Genomic DNA, 14024 nt, shown 5'->3' on the forward strand with positions numbered 1-14024 from the left:
CTCTCAAGATGGCTCGTCGTCAGGAGAGGTCCGCTGTGAGGTCCAGATCGGCCGGCGGCGGACAAAGTGGGACTCGGATGTTCCAGGACCGGAAGTGGCCCTCGAGCGAAACCAGCCTCCTTCATCACGTCTCGGCTGACGGCATCCATAGTCGCGGCGTCGGAGCTGAGTCCGTGTGAAATATCTTGGCCAACATGGTTCCTTCCTTCTTACTTGGTCTGAGGCGGCAGCCTCTGGTTACCTGCTTTCTAAGCATGGCATCCGCATATATGAGGCATCACGAGCGGGCGTTTGAGATTGCGTGGCATCGTTTCTGCGAGGCGATTGGTCTCTTTCTTTTGCAGAAAGGTAGCATGCAAGTTTGGTGCAATCTTGGGTCATTTTGTTCTCCATCGTGGGAACTTGCGTACGCCCGCTTTCACCCCCCCATGTAGTTAGGTAATAGTTACGGGAGCGCAACGGGAGCTTGACTCGGGGTTTGCGAGAAAGTTACAACAGAAGTGTTGGTACCTTTTGCTTTTTCCAAGAGGATTCTTCTTGTGCCTTTGTGCCTGAAAGACACGTGGAAGAGACGGCTGTGTGTGAGTGGGCTTTCTGCTTTTCGAAGCTTGTGTTGGAAATCCTGCATGTCTACAAGAGACGGAACGGTTCGTATTAGCTTGGCGTGGCATGGCTGTTGTTTCTCAAGTTTGTCTCGTCCACGATCCTTGATTCTTCTTGGTCATGAAATGTATGAGATGCATAGCTTTGCGAGAGCGTTACCGATGGCAGCGCACATATGGCCTACGTGTTGTCTTTTTAACTTTTCTTAGGCCAATGGAAGCGAGGCAGTTCAGAAACGTGTTAGTAACAAGATTGTGCGTGATTCGGAACCAGGGACCATACGTCTTGAGGATGAGGTCAAGGCGTGACGTGACGTGACGGCAGTTGAGGGGAGGTCCCGGCAGCGGGCGTCCGTTTCTCGTATGTGTGCGCGGATGTGCATGTACATGTGCCTGAATCTGTCTTTTTTGGAAAATCTGGGGAGGTTTGTGATTACCCCATCTTCATGTTTGATTGACCCCGTCTCCTTCCTTCCCCCTCCTCAGACGCACGCGCCGGAATACGCAACCGGCTGGGAGAGACGGGGGGAGGAGGCACGTATCGTGAGTTTGTGTTACGGGGAAGTGGAGCCGAATCACCTAATGGTAATGTCGGGGGGTGTCGAACCTGATAAAGGGGGTGTGTGAGTGAGCACGGAAGGGTTTCTCCACTGAGTGCATACGGGAATTACGTAAGTAGGACTTTTTTGGGAGGACGGTGACGGGGTTTCTTTTGCTTGGTTCCAAGGTCCTATTGTTCTTCTTGGCTGGAGTGTTTGGAGAGGCCAGGAAGACACCGGGGAAGCGAGACTCCGTTGGGGCCGAAGGGAGACCCGCCGGGGGAACGGTTGATGGATCGGGATGGCCGGGAGGTGGGGATTGGAGGCTTCGGGGCCCGTTTGGAGTTGGAGAGCTATGGAGTGTTTGCCCGAAGGCGCTCGCGTCGAGGGGGTGTTCCGGGTGAGCGGCGAGGCGTGCGTGATGTTCCTTGGCTATGTGACGCAGTCTAGTTTTGAACCGCTCTGTTGGACGGAATCTGGGCTTGCATATTCGTGTGATGAGGAATCTTGACGCTTTCTCTGGGCATCAGGCACAGGGAATTTGTCATCTGAAAGGTCTAGACCCTTGGATGACTGTGCTGATGATCCGAGCCAAGAGTCTTTTGCGAAATTTGGTTTCATGGCCAAGATGAAATTGATGTTGCTTTAGATTGTGAGAATATTCGGAATCTGCATTGTGACGTGGTGCATTTCTGGACGATGATTCAGGGGCCTGGGGTGTGTTTAGCTGAAATATTCGAGTTATTGATCGTGAGTTGCGGTTAGCCTTGGCTCCGTTTAGGCAGCATAGAGATGGATAAGGCCATGCAGATGGTGTTCGGCACAGGGTAAACATCGATACGAGTTGGCGAGGCCTTGACGTTTTTGCTGTCGAAGACAGTTGTGTTATTTGGTTCCGAGACATTATGTATGCTCTCCAAACCGAGATGCTGGCGCCGCCAACGAACTTGTATGTACTTCTTGCAAAATAAGAATCCCAGCCTGAACTCGTTGCAATCCCATAGTCGCAAATCACTATCACAACGACTTGCGTAGAACTATCCATGGCCTGCCAGACAGCACGGTTGCTGGCCATAGATAGCTTACCAGCCATCCCGAGCAAATATCGTGGTATTGAGGAGTCAATGTGAAAAGAAGATTCCGATTTGGCAAATTTCTTGTCGAAATCATAAAGCAAGTTGACCGCACATTTCCAGTATCATACTGATATGTCATATAATCTCTATCTTCCACTGCCCCTCTTATCGCATCTGTGAGCTCTTTCTCAAACTGAAGTTTCGTTGTTATGTAGTACATTCCTCACGTGTGGCTTCGGTGGGATGAAGCCCTGCCTTCGTCTATGAGTAGCGGGCTGGGGGAAGGAGCAACTCAGCGCACCTGCCCAAAACCAAACTGAGCAAGTGCTTCCTTCCTTCTTAGACAAACTCGGTGCGGTTCTTGCCAACCAAGCCTGATGAAGGGCCAAGTGGCCCAGAGGTATAACGTCCTAGATCGTTAGTTTGAACTTGGTATAAAACCCAATGGCTGGTTTCGTAGGGTCTGCGGTTCGAATCCGCACCCGAGCTTTTGCTTTTCAGACTCATTTCTTCGTCTTTTGATCATTCTTTCACAGGACCATAGCGGATCGAGCCTTTGGCGTCGCTAACTCAGGATCGCATCTTCGTCCTTCACCTCCGCCTTCCAGTTTGCACTTCTTTTGGCCCGACTGGTGACAAATAATTACCTGCGTACAAGCACATAATCTCATGGCCTTTAACTTAAGCCCAAGTACAGCATTCCACGCATGCAGCGAAGAATATCGAGATTAATATAAAAGGGGGTTGGAAGTGCATGTAGAAGCTGCATCTGCAAGATTTCAGACTGTCATAAGATCATGCTGTAAATGTACTTCACTCATATCGCGAAATGACCGTGACATAGAGACTATCCCATTCACTTTTCTTGAATCGAAAAGCCTAAAGATAAAATTCTCTTTATAGTCGCACTTCGGGCATTCTAATTGGCAAGCTGGATACGCTAAACCCGTCCGCAGTTATCTCATTAACTGCTGAGGAGTACACCGGTTGGATTTCATCAGATGGAGTAGGAGTAAGTCTTTCACAAAGCAACAGCAAAATCAGCTATTAGGCTGGAAAATGAACATTCAAAACGGCTCCTATAAGCATTCTGGGAGTTACTGTTGTCTTCCACGGAAGCCAACTCTGACCATTGGTGTCCAGCACAGCCGATTGCAAGCCTCGTTGTTGTGACCTATGATCGCAACGAATCACTCGCGCGATTGAGGACAGCTTCCGGAATCGATGGAGATTGGTTGCGGATATCTTGTTTACAACAGAAAGCGAATATCTCCGATATGGTATCGTCGGAATCTTGCCTATCAACTGTAACTTCTCTCAAGACATCGTTCGATCGCTTTGAAAGGCATATGAAATTGATCACATTGCGTACCATATGAAAGCTTGACTGACACAAGCTTATTCTTGGCAGCTACCCATCATGTCGTTGCTAACATCAGACCGAGCACAGGTCACTGACTAATCCCGCTACTCTCCGGATGGAAGACGTCAGTCTAAAACGCCGGCCGCTTCCCCCGGTGGCGGTGCGGGGTGGCGACCCCTGCGGGGACTCTATGAACCCCTCTGCGCCCGCGTAACCGTCAACTGACCCGGCGCGCCATCAACCTCATGCTTCGACCAGATAACTCGCGATAAAATATTCTTCTCCCTTTCTTTCCTTTTCGTCCTGGCGGCTACAACAACAACGAAACATGAAGATCGAGCGAACACTGGCGACGGAGAAGGAGAGGCAGCCCATGGACAACTCGGCCTGCTGCACCTGCGCCAAGCTGCTGACCTCCGTGCCCCGGTACCACTCCGCGACCGAGAAGCCGCTCCCCGATGACCGTGTCTTGGAATGCTGCGCGCGAATCATATGCGGCAGCTGCATCCACGTAACGCCTCCTTTCGTTGTCATTACAGACCAACAGATGCTGACCCAAGTACAGGACAACCCCCGCTTCGCGTCCTACTGCCCCTACTGCCAGACCTCGTCCAACCCCGCTACCTTTGTCCTCCCGCCGAATCTCAAAGACCCGCCCGCATACACCTCCGTCGCCCGTAGCAACCTCCACGTCTCCGGGCCCTCGGCCCCGCCCCCGCCATACACAGCGACAACCAACGTACCCGTTGACGACGAGAAGGCCGGCTCGTCCGCCACGGCCACGCCGCCCGAGGACACCCTGCACTTCCTCAACCACGAGCACGATACCGTCGCCTCCCTGTCGCTGCGCTACGGCGTCCCCGCCGCCGTCCTCCGCCGCGCCAACAACATCACGAGTGACCACCTCCTGCAGGGCCGCAGGACGGTGCTGATCCCGGGGGAGTACTACGCCGCCGGCATCAGCCTGTCGCCGCGGCCGATCGAGGGCGAGGAAGAGGAGCTGCGCAAGAGCAAGATCCGGCGGTTCATGACCGGGTGCAAGGTTTCCGACTACGACGTTGCTGTGCTGTATCTCGAGCAGGCCGGGTATGACCTCCAGGAAGCCATGGAGGCGTTTGCTGCGGACGAGGCGTGGGAGAGGGACCACCCGGTGCAAGAGGGGGGTCGACGTGGGAAGGAGAAGAACCGGGGGCCGTTCTGGAGGGGGTCCGCGTGAGGCTGCGGGGATTGATTGATTCACACGAAATTGGCAGGCGTTTTTGGGGGATTGGTATTATTAGAACTCTTGTTCATTGCATCGTCATCATGTCCTGTACCACCCAACGGCTCTTTGGCCTGTATGAAACGCCGCTAACATATACCTTACGCTTTGTACAATACACGTAACAATTGATGTCTCCTTCCCAGAAATGAATGGTGATAACCACCACTTGTAAGCCTCCTCAAAAGGCGGAACGTGTTCTAATGTCTGAAATCTTCCTCTCAATCTCCCGCACGGACCGGTCCAGCTCGCCGGCAATCATCAGCTTCTTGTCATTAGGCAGGAGTGTGTATCTCTCGCAGAGATCGCCATCAATGACGCCCTTGACCGGTACGTAGTAACCGCGGTACATGAGGTGGTCTCTGCCTGCGAGTGGCGCGTCTTCGGTGCGCATATGCTGCTCGAGGTTCTGGAAGAAATCGACATCCTCGCGGGTGACGAAGGGAATGAAGACGCCAATGGTTCCGTTGATACCGCTCCAAAGGAGGACGTCCTGGCCACCAACGACGAGACTGGTCTTTGTGATACTTGTGGGCACGTCTTGGGTGTAGGAGTGGCTGAGAAGGTTGAGACGGTGAGGTGTGCCGTGGAGATAGTCCCTGGTGTTCAGCAGGTGCAAACCAGCTTGCTCCTCGTCGGCTTCTTGGCTCGCCTTCTCTGGACAACGAACGAGGAACATGTTGCCGAACTTGTCTCCTCCGGCGACCGACTCGTAGTCTACCATGGTTGTGCAGGTGACCCATCTTGCGATTGTGTCGTCGACGAATGGGATGAGCTTGTTGGTGGTGGGCTTATAGACGACGTAGGTGACACCGTGTTGTACGTCACCCACGACGATGCGACTGCCTTGTGTGCTCAGAGACACAATCAACTGCGGCGCTACATCTGCTTGTGATTTTCTGAGCATCTGTCGTAGACCCAGGTCATATATCCTAAGAGTCTTGCCGACACCAGCAAGCAGTCTGCCCTGGAAGGCCAGGAGAGCCGTGGGAGGCTCCTCAACCTTAGTTTTGTGGATAAATTCCAGCTCATGGCCGTCTTCGCCAAAGCGGTATACGTGTATGTATCCTTCCGTGAACTGTCGCGGGTTGACAATCATGTCTTTCCCTGTGCCAACGATCAGGAAGTTTTCATTGTCCTGGCTGGCAAAAGAGACAATCGCAGCGCTGACCGCAGCTTCATTGTTGTCGAGATCAACGGTCTGCAGTACTCGTTGCTCTTCCGACAATGGATCAATGACACTGATGCAGGATGCCCAGCGACCTTTGCCCTTGGGATATCCGAACTCATCAGGCGGGAGAACAGTCGCGTCGCCGTTCACCACCCCAGGCTCCGCGATGAGCTTGGCCCTGAGATCGGGAGGCAGTGTGTTGTTGTCTGACTCAATAGTGTAGAACATGGGGTGATCGGGATGCTTTAGAAGACGCCTTGGAGTATAGGTCAGGGGTATCGACTTTTGTGTGATGGTGTCTCCGAGGTTCTCGATGGCGAAAATCCTGATTCTTGTCAGCGGCGGGCCACGAAGTGAATATTCGAAAGATGCCAATGAAAGAAGAACCTTCAGTAGGAACAATTGGTAAAAAATGCGTAAGACCTCACTGCACTTTGGCGTAGGAATCCAATTCTCATCATGGTAAGGGAAAAAAGCGAAAGAGAAAGAACAAGAATGCTTACCTCAAGGACTGGCCCTGAATGCCAACAACACCTTCCTCGCATTGCTCACTGCTGAAGTTCCATACCCATTCCAGGTCCACGTAGTTGAGGGGAGTGACCACGAAACCTCTAGTGATAGGGTCGGAGTACCCAAGCCATGGACGTGAGCTCAATCCAATCACACACGTTCGACCTTGAACGGTGACTTGGAAGAGTCGCACGGGCTTGGGGCCCAGGAACTTTTGCCGGGTATCTGTCAACTCTCCAGTAACCTCATCTAGCACCGTCCGCAGATAGACACCAGAGTGAAGTCCGATATGGAGGTACAGGGTTGAGCCGCCAGAAGAAGAGTCATCCATGGCAATAATAGCCAGGGATGAAGGAGGAGCAGTCAAGGCTTGCACCGATTTGCTCTCAAGGGTCGAATCGGGGTCCAGAGACAAAACACGAACCGTGCTGTCGTCACAACCCACTGCAAGGAACGAGCTTCTCAGACGTCCTTCCGGAACCTCTCCCAAGCTAAGGCAGGTGACGGTACCGAACATTTCTTTCTTCTCGTCGTACTCTGCCAAAGATCCATCGCCATCCATCTCAAAGTACACAATCTCACCGGAGCTCAGAGCCACAGCAACTTGGTGTTCGTTGGTCGTGGCAGCAACGATGGATCGATGCTGAGGGGCTGCCCACTCGTTGATCTGGCCGTGGCGGATGTGACGGATACCCTTGGGATGGACCTGAATAAGACCGTCCTCGCCAAGCAGTTGCGCTGCCAGCGTGGGCACCGAGGTCAGGAATCCCGAGTCGCTAACCTCCTCGACGGTCTCGCCGATGCTTAACACAAGGGTTCCGTTCGTGAAGGACAGCACAATATAGGCATCGTACTGATCGCCACGGCTCAGCTTGAGTGTCCACACGGCTGAAGGAATACCGGGCAGCTCAGAGGCAACGATCTCATTTACCTCCAGACCGTGCTTCAACATCCTGAATGTGCTGCGAGCGCCGTTTCCACATGCTGTGTAAATTTGAGGCGCATCCTCGCCAGTCAGGTTTGCGACCTTGCAGTCGAGGAGGGGGTTCATTGAGTCGATGCTCTCTACCAGAGCCAGGTTTTCAAGTGGCCTGGGGTAGAAGTACACTGCATCGTAACCAGCCTTGGGGTCGGCTGGGAAGTCGTCGCTCGAGAATTCCTTCTCTTCGTCATCGTCTCCAAGCTTCTCAAACTGGTAGAACTGGTGGTTGCCAAACTGACTAGCCGCATACAAGAAACCGCTCTTGAGAATACACAGACTAGACGACACCGGCACAGTATCAAAGTATTTGATCTTGAGCCTCTTAACCTCGCCGGTAGGATTGCCGTCTGCGTCCTCAACCATATCGATTACAGCTTTGAACAAATCACCGTCTTCCGTCTGAAGCAGGAAGAAGAAGGCTCCAGCACTGCCCTTGAGCTTGTGCATTACACCAGAAACGATGTGGCGTTTCCTTGAAGGATCTTCCGTAGCGCCACGTCTCCGTGGTATCGGTACGCGGAAGGCTTCTTGGTTTGAATGACGGTATGTGATGTTCTCCTTTCCGCACACCAAGACACCGCTAGGGCCATCTTGACCACCAGGAACTTGGAAGAGTAGAGATGCTGTTGGGTCGACAGGCTCGGACCACTTTCGGACAACATGGTTGAGTCCCAGGTCCAACTCATAGTACACCAGCTGAGTCTCGGCTTCGCGAGTGGCCTCTCCCGTGGGATCTTGGTCTGCCTCCGTGTACTCTATCTCCAGTGCAGCAAAGACGGGGTTCGCGTAACCAACATCGAGCGCAACCATGGACAACACCAAGACACCAGGCTTATGCGCCTCCAGGGGCGAGGAGATGGTGAGTTCGGCTTGAGCGTTTCGGTTCAGAACATAGACAAGTTTATTCTTTTCGACCGAGGCGATGAGACAAGCTCTGCCCTTGGGATCGCAAGCGAGGTATTCTCCGGGAATCACGCGTCGTACTCCAGACTTTCCAAAGGTCTCTAGATGCAGCCGTTGGAATCGGTTCTGCGCGGGGATGTACTCGACGATTGTGATCCTTCCAGAGTCAGTCGCCAGAATGAGATAGTCTTTGACACGAGGTCAGCAAAGTTTCGATACGATCAAGTATCACCAGCACTGAGCGACAATGGCTTCAGTGACGCGCGTCGCGACTGGCAAGCTTCTCGAATCACTAAGTGAAGCTTCAAATGGAACGAGGAACAAAACTTACCTTTGTTGCTTCCTGCCAGCCGGAAGGCGGCCATGGACCGAATAATGCCAAAAATATCGTGCGAAAGCAGCGTAATGACCTTGCCCTGGGACGGGTCGGGTCGGAGGAGCGTCAAGCGCGATCCAGACGCCGTGACGATGTTCTGCTCCTTCGTCCCGGAGAACTGACCCAACACCGCCAAAGTGACATTGGTTGGCGGCTGAAGGGTCAGGGAGTAAAGAAACATGTTCGAGGTCGTCGCCATGTTTGCAGGTGGGCGCAGAAAGCCTGCGCGGCCGCAAAGTTCGAGCTCGACTGGATGATGAGACACGACGCGGTGGTGTTTTGAAGTGAAGGTGGGCTAGGAGGCTGGAGAGCTCCAGTACAAAATTTCAGAAGCTCTAGGTTCCCACTTGGCAACTGCTCGAAACGAGGTTCGGTGGAGACCCACCTCCGGCGCCTAGTTGATCCGGGCCACCCAAAATTTCGGGTCAACCCACCGCGGGCAGAGCTCTGGGACGTATACACTGGTCATAGCTATTGTCGACGCACGCCGCATCTCACAGTTCGGTATTGGCAAAGATGGAGCCGGCATTGCGACGAGCAGCCTCCAGCGTCTGCGGACAATGTTCCGCGACATTGAGGAGGCAATTCGTCTCCAACAGCGGTGTCAGAACCGTTTCTAGAATCGCATCAGCCCACTCGACGAGGGGTCTACATTCCACCGTTCCGAGGAAATCAAAGGCGAATAATGTGACGAGGCAATTCTCTTCAACGACCAAAGTCTCTAGCGAGGCAGCGGCTGCTAAGCCCGCGAGCACCGAGACGGCAACCCGGAAGCTTCGTTCGGACGATCTTTTCCACTCCTTCACGAATTCGCCCATTCCCGAGATCCGGCGTCGAGCGGCCTTCATGAGACAACATGCGTACTGCCCGCACCCAGACCACAGAGCAACTCGCGTACCCACGACTGCACCGCAGGGCGATGAGCACACACATCAGACTGGAAACCTTGCGCCGGCGCATGTTGACTTCGAATGCCCCGACTGTGGAGTTCCTGTTTACTGCAGCAAGGAGCACTGGATGGATAATTACGAGGCACACCTTGAGATCTGCGATACTTTGAAGGAGATCAATGAGGATGACCATGATCTGCGTTCTGGCCGTGCTTTTCCAGAGTTCGTCATGGCCGACGACCAAATGCCGGAGGCCGTTGTCAACATGACCAACTGGGATACGTTCATGTACAGCCGAGAGTTCGAGGCTATCAACGACGAGCGTAGCATGAGGCAGGTCACGAAGATGCTTACGTACCCCATTACTATTGGCAGCATTCTGCATGAGCTTAGCCCGTACAGCGTAAAGCAGGGCGAAAGGCTCACAAGCGAGGGTTTGAAGAGTTTGAGTGGTAGGTCCTTCGTCGCGAAGCTTGTGATATCAAGAAGCTCATGAGTGAACAGCTTTGCGTTATACACTTCACCCCCCTCTTTCAGGAAAGGGAACAGATATGAAGGACCTTCGTCCTGAGGCGCCGCCTGTGAGAGTGTTCTGCTTGGGCGCTCGCGCCGAGTCGTCGCTTCCGAGAAACGTCTGGCTTCAGCTGGCGCATCTGTTCCCCGAGAGCAAGATTCACCTCATTTTCATCGGCCCTGAAAGTATGGCGAACAGGGATAACGAATTCCCGCTACCCCCCAGAACACCCGAGAACCCTTTCGGCATGGTGATTGAAGACCGGATATCTCACAAGCTGAAGATCAGCACTATTGTGGACTACTATCATACGATCCACAAGACGGGATACTTTGCGCCATATGACCCATACTTTGACTGCTTCTGCCTTTTCCACCCTGGCCTGGGTCACCCGGCGAGCAGCCATGAATGGTCCGAGACTCTGCCGATGCTTCTTGAGACGAAGCTTCCCATTATTGCCACGGGATACACCCAGTTCGACATGGAGAGAGACATTGAGTGGGTTCGTAAGACTGCTGCTGGCGAGTTCGATATCCTTTTGGAGCCCGGCGAGAACCGTTTCCGCAGTCTGAGGTGGGATCTCAACGACCTCGACCCTCAGGACGTCAGCTGCGGAAACTGGGGAGTCTGGGCATTCCGTGGAAAGAGGTATGTTGTACAACGGCAAAGTCTTGAACATTAGTACTGACTCAAACAGGTATGAAACGGCAACCAAGGATCTCTGAGTGGCCTGGAGGATACTGGTAATGATTCTAGGCCGTGCATAGAGAGGCGTTGTAAATAAGTGTACTATACTGCTCACGACACGTGCATTGCACAACAGGAGACGGGGAGAAAAGGAGGGGAAAAAACCAAGCCGACTCTACTGCATTCCACACGCTTTCTTGACCCTGTGAAATTATGAGTCTAGACGTTGCTGTTTGAGTAGCATCCAGAGGTGCCATGAACGCATCGATGAGAGGCAGCAAATATGCCGTCAACTTTTCCCAAGTCGCATGTATATACCGATGCCAAGGTAATAATCGCTTCTAGAAGAATTCTGTCTTGTGCCTGTTGGACAAACCGGTGCCAGCGGCGTTCCTTTGCAGACGCAGCTTCCTCAGCTACTTTTATCTTAGGTAGGTTGCCTTATGTAAGGTCCGGGCGCCGTCCTGCAGCGCACGGGGTCACAGCTGCGGGAGGTTGAGCCGCTTTGCACCTGCAACGGCAGACCAGCATTCCCTGTAATTAACCTGGGAGCCGGGGGCAGGTCCCCAGTCCCGTCGTCACTTCACCTTACAGCGTCGTCCGAAATCTAGCTGGCTGCAAGTCAAAGTCGACGACAACCCCTCCTCGCCAACTCCTCTGTGCTGGTCGCGTGCGCCCGGTCGCCCTTGATACCAAGTCATACCATGAGACTGCGGCTTTACAGACGTTAGACGGCCATGACAGCTGTCGCTACTCCTCGCGCACCCACGCCGCGCCCGAAAGCCCCCGCAACAGTCAGTTTCGCGAACGACATCACCTCCTTTGCCCCGACACCCTCGACCCCCGCTACCGAACGTCTCCGTCCGCAGTTGCAGAGCAACCCTTCCGCTCGCCGATCAATTCGCGCAGCCCCTACCGACTTCCTCTCCGACAGGGCCACTGCCGCCTTCATCCGTCGTGTCCTATGTTCCCAACAGCTCTCCGATAAGGAGAGAACCACCCCGCCCCCGATTGAGGAGCTGCTGCCGCCCCTGACAAGTCGAAACGACGTCGACCTTCAGCTATACGCCCTGATTGCTGTCATTTTGAGGGACTACGTACAGGCCTGGTACAGCAAGATCACACCAGATGAGGCCTTTGTCGACGAGATTGTCCAGATCATAGCCCACTGTACCAGAGCTCTGGAACAACGGCTACGGAAGGTCGATCTAGAAAGCCTGCTCTTCGACGAGCTTCCCGACTTGCTGGACAGACATATCGTCGGTAAGCTTGCTCTTTGTTCGCTCGTTTCCACATGAACTAACACCACCTTTCAGCCTATCGCGCAGCGCATGACCCCGTATGTAGGCCTCCAACGGAGATAGACCCTCGAGAAGTTTACCACGCACTTTGTCCAGTGGCGCCCTTGTCACCAATACCACGGCCAGACCAACCAGAGACCGTTGCGAAGCAGCAAGAGAACGAGGCAATTTACCGCCAATTGTTGGTACAAGGCGTTTTAGCCGTACTGCTGCCAACCGAAGACCTCGAAAACGACTGCCTAACCTCCTTGGTCGGTCAAATCTTCTCTGAGCTCATCATTGGCAATGTCTTGGCCAATCGGCTCTCTCAACCATGGCTTATTTACGAATGCCTGATTATTCTCACGAGAGTCCTTGAACGGAAATCCGAACCCATTGAGGAAGATGTTGCAGAGGCGGTGCAGGCCGGGTCAGCGGCTTCTCTACCTAGACCGGCTCGCCGCAGCTGGTCAATCCAAGGGGTGTTCTGGTCTTTCGTACACTGGTGTTTTCTGTCATTTGCAATGATACGCCTGCTTGTCAGCACTCTCGCCATGTCTTCATCCTTGCCTCCAAGAGCAGATGTTGCCTACGATGAGAAACACGAGTTGACGGGTCAGTTATCAGATTCAAAGACACCTGATGCGCTCACGGGCTTGGACGAAGCACAGCCAGTGAAGACTCCCATCTTCGCCTTCAAGCTGTGGACCTGCATATCCGACCTGATCGAATTGGACGCCCGCATGCCTTGGTTGAGCGGAACGCTCTCGATGCTTCAGCTCGGAGCTATGAAAGGTCCAGGCCGGGTCGCCGCCCTAAACGGACCCATGGACAGGTAGGCATCCATCTTCTTCCTCCTCCCTCCCTTTCCAGACGAAATCACGTCACACCGCATGAGCTTCAAGTCACTTGACCTGGCTTCGCTCCAGTGAGCACACGGAAACGCTCAGTCGAACAAGTGCAAGATGAGAGCTGCTTCAGTAATTGCCTAGTGGGCTGCTGAGAAGGCACATTCGGCGATGGACTTGATACAAGCTGTAACGACACGGTTCGGGGTGCGCGCAGTGAAGGGGTCGAGTCCTTTGGAATGCTGCGCGAAAAAAGCCGAAATATGCTGTGCGACACCCCCCACCCGGCCCATTCTGCGACCCAACCCAGACTTGACCTCCTACCCCGATTTCTCGAGACTACGGTCGCACTTGCAGGACCTCATGGGCGCCAGCCAATCGCAGAGGGAATCGACGTTGCTCGCCTCCGATTTGCTTGATAGGTTGTCGCGGGGCTGCGCTTCCATCCACCAGGAAGCCTCATTTACGCGCCCAGCTCCAACAACGGGCACCGACTTACAAGGGTCTGGTCACCACCGTCATCTCCTTCATCCACGCACACCTACGGAGACCCGGCACTCAGTCACTCAACCGTCACGCCCTTCGCTTCCCGTCGCCCCACCGCATCTGCCTGCCAGAAACTCCGTCAGAAGTCGGTACACGGGTTGGCATCATTCTTGCTGCTGGTGACGGGGCCGCCTTCACTAGCAGTATCATCATGGGGCTCCCCACGGGCTTCGTCAATGGCCGCCTGTTAGTGCACCTCGTTTGCTGAAGCGTCACGCAGCCACTGACTCGATCCGTCCCGTGAGGCAGGCTAGCAGCTTGCTCTCTTTCAGCGGCTAGCTGTCTATCAACCGTCATCCGATTCGACAGTTGGCGACATGACGGCTGGCCCAATATGGAAAGACGAGATACGTCTCTTTGACACCCCGAATCTTCGTCCTTGCGTGGCTTGCTACAGAGCCCTGGTTCTGGGGCCCGAAAGAATTGAACGTCACACCCTCCGACGCATGGAAAGCACACACAATTACGGGGAGAGA

At 53.9% G+C, this 14024-nt stretch overlaps 4 protein-coding genes across 4 annotated transcripts; 3 read left to right on the forward strand and 1 right to left on the reverse strand.

Moving 5' to 3' along the window:
- Positions 1-3908: 3908 nt before the first annotated feature.
- On the forward strand, positions 3909-4796 carry CGCA056_v006795 (uncharacterized protein; the record flags this gene model as incomplete). Its single annotated transcript, XM_037322044.1, has 2 exons — positions 3909-4091; positions 4146-4796. 2 exons carry the CDS (start codon positions 3909-3911, stop codon positions 4794-4796), a joined length of 834 nt encoding a protein of 277 aa, XP_037179651.1.
- A 226-nt stretch (positions 4797-5022) lies between these two features.
- Positions 5023-8982, reverse strand: msp-5 (Pre-mRNA-splicing factor rse1; the record flags this gene model as incomplete). The annotated part of the gene is made up of 3 exons (XM_037322045.1): positions 5023-6337; positions 6516-8595; positions 8739-8982. The coding sequence occupies 3 exons, from the start codon at positions 8980-8982 to the stop codon at positions 5023-5025; spliced, it is 3639 nt and encodes a 1212-aa protein (XP_037179653.1).
- A 317-nt stretch (positions 8983-9299) lies between these two features.
- Positions 9300-10912, forward strand: CGCA056_v006797 (Protein MSS51; the record flags this gene model as incomplete). Its single annotated transcript, XM_037322046.1, has 3 exons — positions 9300-10125; positions 10178-10835; positions 10885-10912. 3 exons carry the CDS (start codon positions 9300-9302, stop codon positions 10910-10912), a joined length of 1512 nt encoding a protein of 503 aa, XP_037180326.1.
- A 699-nt stretch (positions 10913-11611) lies between these two features.
- pxa1 (PXA domain protein 1) lies at positions 11612-12993 on the forward strand (the record flags this gene model as incomplete). The annotated part of the gene is made up of 3 exons (XM_037322047.1): positions 11612-12137; positions 12191-12217; positions 12272-12993. The coding sequence occupies 3 exons, from the start codon at positions 11612-11614 to the stop codon at positions 12991-12993; spliced, it is 1275 nt and encodes a 424-aa protein (XP_037178983.1).
- Positions 12994-14024: the final 1031 nt, after the last annotated feature.

The sequence above is a fragment of the Colletotrichum aenigma genome, assembly GCF_013390185.1.
Source record: "Colletotrichum aenigma strain Cg56 chromosome Unknown KSG_Cg56_contig04, whole genome shotgun sequence".
Lineage (NCBI taxonomy): Eukaryota > Fungi > Ascomycota > Sordariomycetes > Glomerellales > Glomerellaceae > Colletotrichum > Colletotrichum aenigma.